The sequence below is a fragment of the Ammodytes marinus genome (genome assembly GCF_949987685.1).
Source record: "Ammodytes marinus genome assembly, chromosome: 6".
NCBI classification, from domain to species: Eukaryota; Metazoa; Chordata; class Actinopteri; order Uranoscopiformes; family Ammodytidae; genus Ammodytes; species Ammodytes marinus.
Window position 1 is genome coordinate 8,065,883 of NC_137235.1, and position 6,000 is coordinate 8,071,882.

The 6,000-nt window shown below is 42.0% G+C and overlaps 1 protein-coding gene across 1 annotated transcript in view; it reads left to right on the top strand.

Moving 5' to 3' along the window:
* Positions 1-6,000, top strand: part of LOC307251424 (uncharacterized protein) — a 41,919-nt gene that overhangs the window by 23,554 nt on the left and 12,365 nt on the right. Inside the window, exons 15-31 of the mRNA XM_080028795.1 lie at positions 626-679; positions 803-856; positions 988-1,041; positions 1,132-1,185; positions 1,458-1,511; positions 1,629-1,673; positions 2,758-2,811; positions 3,681-3,725; positions 3,810-3,863; positions 3,963-4,007; positions 4,086-4,139; positions 4,766-4,810; positions 4,970-5,023; positions 5,345-5,389; positions 5,539-5,700; positions 5,790-5,843; positions 5,946-5,999. Of these exons, the coding sequence (XP_079884921.1) occupies positions 626-679; positions 803-856; positions 988-1,041; positions 1,132-1,185; positions 1,458-1,511; positions 1,629-1,673; positions 2,758-2,811; positions 3,681-3,725; positions 3,810-3,863; positions 3,963-4,007; positions 4,086-4,139; positions 4,766-4,810; positions 4,970-5,023; positions 5,345-5,389; positions 5,539-5,700; positions 5,790-5,843; positions 5,946-5,999 (981 nt within the window). The remainder of the gene's footprint in view (positions 1-625; positions 680-802; positions 857-987; positions 1,042-1,131; positions 1,186-1,457; positions 1,512-1,628; positions 1,674-2,757; positions 2,812-3,680; positions 3,726-3,809; positions 3,864-3,962; positions 4,008-4,085; positions 4,140-4,765; positions 4,811-4,969; positions 5,024-5,344; positions 5,390-5,538; positions 5,701-5,789; positions 5,844-5,945; position 6,000) is intronic.

Sequence of the window (6,000 nt, forward strand, 5' to 3'; positions counted from 1 at the left end):
TTTATACATTTCGTAAAAAATTAATAATCTGTTGGAGAACAACGAGAGGAGGCACAATCTTTTCAGATTAATTTTTTCTTCAAGATTAAGTACCATAAAGCGATGGTAGCATCTGTTCACGCTCTGCTGGAAAAACTACTGCAAGAAACCCTAAAAAAGTTTAAAATACCTACACGCAACTTCAACTTTACTTGGAATGTAATCATACAGGTATTGCATTCCTCTACCCTGCGGAAACTATCTCCATTTTACACCGACGGATGCATAACAAACAAGGCAGCAAAACACAGGTTGGACATTGTGAATCAGGATGACACTTCTTTTGAGACATGCTTTTGCAGTTAAACACCATGTCTTCTTTTGTAATTGTGGTGTTTGCCGTGCTGGAAACGACCTGTTGCTTTCGCCTCCAGGGCAGTGACAAATACCAAGTTCAGGGACTTGACTCACAATCCAAAACAGGCAGAGTACAGTGGAAACAAAAGCAGAAGCCACGGCAATAGCTGCATGTTAAGTAACAGGCTGTGTTGTTGTTGAAGCGGAAAAAGACTAATATAATGTAAATGTATACGGTATAGTCAAGACATGTTTGGACAATGAAAAATGTTTAAAATCTTTTTCCCAGGGTGCACCAGGTCCATCTGGACTGAAAGGGGCCAATGGAGAGAATGGGCCGCCGGTGAGTCGTCTGCTTTTCATGACAATGCACTCAGTACCTCAGGCCTTTTGTATACCACCGAAACTCTTGTTGTGAGAACTAGCTCGACTTTCTCCTGCTTTCTTTCCACCTTTTTCTACCCAGGGTCCCTCAGGACTGACAGGTATCCCGGGTCAGAACGGACGGGCCGGGAAAAGGGTGAGACTATTTGCTGCAGTCTTTGTCTCAAATGAACATAACCTTCTGTGATTATGATATGTTGCGTCAGTCACAATCTTGTTCTCCGTACCTTAACCATTTACAGAACACCTTGTTTGTGTTTGTATTAGGGTCGGTCGGGAACAGACGGGGGCCGTGGTGAAATTGGAGAGACGGGAGGGAAGGTAATGAAGAGCTGATGTCACTGCAACGCTGTTCACTCACCGACCGCTCTGTAATTCTAAAATAGAAACTAATCCGTCTGTATTTCTCAGGGCGACAGAGGGTTTGACGGCTTGCCAGGTCTCCCCGGAAACAAAGGACATAAAGTGAGTTATGTTGCTTGAGTGAGCCGCGCTCATGTTGAGCAGATCATTTTTTAACACTGATCGGCAACTTTCGTGTGTGTGTGTGTGTGTGTGTGTGTGTGTGTGTGTGTGTGTGTGTGTGTGTGTGTGTGTGTGTGTGTGTGTGTGTGTGTGTGTGTGTGTGTGTGTGTGTGTGTGTGTGTGTGTGTGTGTGTGTGTGTGTGTGTGTGTGTGTGTGTGTGTGTGTGTGTGTGTGTGTGTGTGTGTGTGTGTGTGTGTGTGTCCTTTCCCAGGGGGACAGGGGTAAGCCAGGCCCTGTAGGTTCTTCCGGAGAGCCAGGAGAAAAGGTGAGATGTCACTGCGGTTGTGGGTATTTGTGTGTCTTGCACAGGGTTTGTGTTTCTGTGTGTGTGTGTGTGTGTGTGTGTGTGTACAGGATGCATTCATGTTTTTGTTTTTCATAGGGCTCTGATGGGCCTGGTGGGCCAAGAGGACAACCAGGTGATGCTGTAAGTGTCAACGGCCAATCAAAACACAAACACAAACATACACACACACACACACACACTTTTGAAGGAGTAGTAGTGGACGTCTGTCAGCAGATGAATATGGCAGAAAGGGATCCATCAAAACTATGACTTAGGCCCTTAGCAACGGTCATTATCCTTGACAGCGGCCATTATAAATTAACATAGAATGCAGTGATTGACAGAACACAGGATATATCAGTGACATGTAATACGTAAGGGATAATGTATAGTGAACGGGTCACTCGCGAAAATTAAAGACCGACAAGCTGAAGCAGGAGCCCGACGTGCTGCGGAGGGCTCTTGTTATCATATATTTAATCATGCCTATCATGTTATTCTACCACACATACTGACCCACACACTGTGTATTTTATAAGTATGTGTACTTTAATTTTTAACAGTCTTCCTTGCCCTCTAACTCTCACTGTATATTTGAACCTTTAAGGGAAAGTTTGACATTTTAAGTAAATATGCTTCTTTGCTCTCTCGCCGGGAGTTACTCAAGAGGCTCGATAACATTCTCTTATCTACACGGCACTATAAAGTGACAGTCTGCAGCCACTTAGTTTAGTTTAGCATAAACTGGACACAGGAGAATACAGCAAAACCCCTGTCCAAAGGTAATTTAATGAATGAATGAGCTTCAGATGTACTGATAGGATGTTTTGTCCTTGTGTTTTCCACAAATATCAAACTGTTATAACAAATATGTCATAAGACCTTTTTTGTATTCCTTAAAAGTCCCTAAAGGTAGAATGTGGATGCAGTTACAAATGTAACAAACAACGAAACCGAAGAACCTGAAAGCACAAATTCAAAAAAAAAACTCTTACATTGCTGTTTAATTATTCCTGTTAGCCTACATAAATACAGTAGATAGCCATGCACTTTACTTATGTAGCCTGCTTTCATGATAGATGCCCAAGCCTTTACTCTAACCTTAAAGACAATTTTTTGAGAAAAAGTGAGGGCTAGCCAAAATATTAAGACATACTAAAAAAAAAGTCTAAAATAGTCTAAAATGGTATGTTTCATTATAATTTATCTTTGATGTATATTTCAGGGTTCCAGAGGTCTGAATGGCCCCAGAGGTCGTCCTGGTCCGCAAGGCCAGCCGGTTAGTGTGAAACTCACACACACACACACACACACACACACACACACACACACACACACACACACACACAGTCACCCACATTAATCTCTGCCCCTCAAGACATACACACAACAATTACCCCGTTATCTCGCTGTGTTATCCAAGCTGCGGCAATAACGCTATCTCAACACCATCATAAATCCAGCCGTTGGTGTCGCCACATGATATAATAACCACTCATGGTGTTACTGTAACTTGCACTCCATTTGTTAACATTTATGTACAGTTATGTAATTCTTATCTCACCGAGGAAAGGTCTGTCCCTATGCCAAATACATCACACCTCAAGCAGTTTATTTGTAGATTGCATAACTCAAGGTATGTTTGCCCTCGTATAAATACAAGTTGGCACTCATAAGCATCTGATACACAGAGAAAACACTTTTATTATGCATGTTTAGGCTTTGTGTAGGTTATTGAAGCATTAAACGCCTCAAGCAAGGAGATGGTCTAGCCGGAAGATAACCATATTCACTTTTATTTTATTTGCCAGAGGCGCATGTAACAAGTATCAGTAAAAATGTCAAATTAAAGATAGTAGCCGACGCACCCTCCTTCAAGTTTTCTTTAGTATGACAGGAAAATATGTTTTAGGAATATAATTTTTAATGGTAGCAATATAAACCACAGCAAGAAAATGCAGTATGCAGCTCAGTCTGCTTTCCAAAAATAACAGCATACATTCACCTCCAGTGTCTTATTATTTTGAAATAAAATGTGCTTTACAAGATGGTTTAATATGGAGGCCACACGGATGCACTTGAGAAACAGAATTTTATTTTTATTTTTTATTATTCTGTTCCATTGACCGTCTACCTCTCTCCTCACAGGGTATCGTAGGAATTGATGGGGTTCAAGGTTCGAAGGGAAACTTTGTGAGTATAGTAAAGGTAGCAGACAGTGGAGTCTGAGAATATCAAATGACCAATGACCTTGACAACATATCCTGTCTGTATCAGGGACCCCCAGGAGACACCGGAGCATCCGGACAGCAAGGCAACCCTGGAATCCTGGTGAGAACTGCTGAGAACAGACATACTCTGTAAAAATATCCCCTGAAATATCTCCTGAATCCATAACACAGACATACCAACGTTCCATCTCTCCTACAGGGTTTCCCAGGTCCGCAGGGTTTAGTGGGGCTTCCAGGAGAGAAGGTAAGACACTCCCAGTTGGATTTGAGTCTCTATGGAATGAAGGAGTCCTGATCGATTGGTTTGGTCTTTGTCTCCTAGGGGCCACAAGGGAAGAAAGGGCATAGGGGCCTAGCAGGAAACGACGGGCCCCCAGTAAGTACATGCATGTTTTGTAGGTCTACATGTAGGTTTACAAGTCTGAGGACTTTGTTTTATTTTGTTTTATGTGTTATTTTCAAATCTTTTATTTAACAACAGAGACAGGAAAAGAGACATAAACTATTTTAATGAAGCACAAAGGCTCAGCTTATATATATACACAATAGCAGGAACATCTGTCAAGCATTGCTTATTCTTTTGAGTTACCGTGGTATAACAATAGTAAACCTAAACACCATTGTTGGGTCCTGGCATCTTCTACACCTCATATTAAACCTTTTCACAAAATGGTAGATACATTCACATTTAGATCCTCAAGAAAAGAAGTCAGGAGACCTAGAGGAATATGCTCCATTGGTGTCTTATATTACCAATCAGGAAGTCTTACAGGAAATCCAATAAAGTAATATATTCTTTATTGCACAGAATGCCAACACATCAAACAGCTTTCTATGGTGCACATTAGTGAAATGTGCATTAGGAAGACCTAGGAGAAGTGATTCTATGTCCAGTTTGGTGGGCTGTTATTGGCATGATGCATTTCCATTGTCTCTGATGATCAACGTATCAGCAAAGCTTCATGGCTAACTACATAAAATAACATGTCCTCTTGTCAACAGGGTCACCCTGGGAGAGAAGGGACTCCAGGTGAAAAAGGACTGCCCGTAAGTGTGTTGTTGTTGAATAAAACACTCAACTATAAGGTTTCGATCATCTTAATTGAAATAGTTTGACTTCTTAAGAATTCAGCAACATCACAAAATGTCATTTTTTACAAGCAAGGTGTACGCGTTAAGTCTTTGTTTGTCTGTGTTCAATTGTAGGGTCCCGTAGGAGTGCAGGGGCCTGTGGGTTACCCCGGACAACGAGGAGTTAAGGTAGAAAATTGGAACGAAAAAATAAACCATTGTGACTCCAGTTTTAGCGATCCTCAAGCTTTAACATCATCTACGTGGGCCTCCATTTGTTGTTGTTGAAACGTCATTCAATGAATTGAAAGAACAAAATGTTTGTCAATCTGAAAATGGGGCTGTTTTTTAGTAGTTCTAGACCAGTTAACTTTTTCCAAAACTTTAGCACTGTTGACAAATAGTAAGCAGAAGATTATGCTTTTCACTGCGAGCAGTCTATTTGATATGCTTAACAGCCAGTGGTGGTATATTATTTGTTTTCTGTTTTTTTGCCTTCCTGTTTGACAGGGAGCAGATGGAATCCGAGGAATAAAGGGAAGCAAAGGTGAAAAGGTGAGAGACATATCAGTGCTAGTCTGCCTGAAGATATCACACACAGTAACCCCCACTGATCCACCAAAGCACGCACATCTTTTTTCAATACTGTATGTGGTTTTTCAAAAAAAAAATCTTTACATTTTTTTCCCCCTGTCTGTCTGCAGGGAGAGGATGGTTTCCCAGGGGCCAAAGGGGAGATGGGAGGAAAGGGAGATCTGGGGGACAACGGAGTGACAGGAGGTCGAGGAGAAGACGGGCCAGAGGGGCCCAAAGGACAATCTGGAACTCTGGGAGATGGTGGCCCTGGTGGTGCTACTGGAGAGAAGGTACGCAGCTAAGTTAGCATGTACAAGTCTACAAAAAAACACCATGTGGAGTCCAAAGTCACATGTCTGCTTCTGGGGTCTTTTTTTAGGGCAAACTGGGAGTTCCTGGGCTGCCAGGTTATCCAGGACGAACGGGGCCGAAGGTAAAATAAATCAAATGACCAGTGATTGATTAAATGAATGTTGACAAGTTATATAGATATCGTTTATACGTAGTGAATGTCTATGCCTCGTTCCTTTCCCAGGGTGCTGATGGATTTCCTGGTCTCCTAGGAGCAGGAGGAGAGAAGGGGAAGAAAG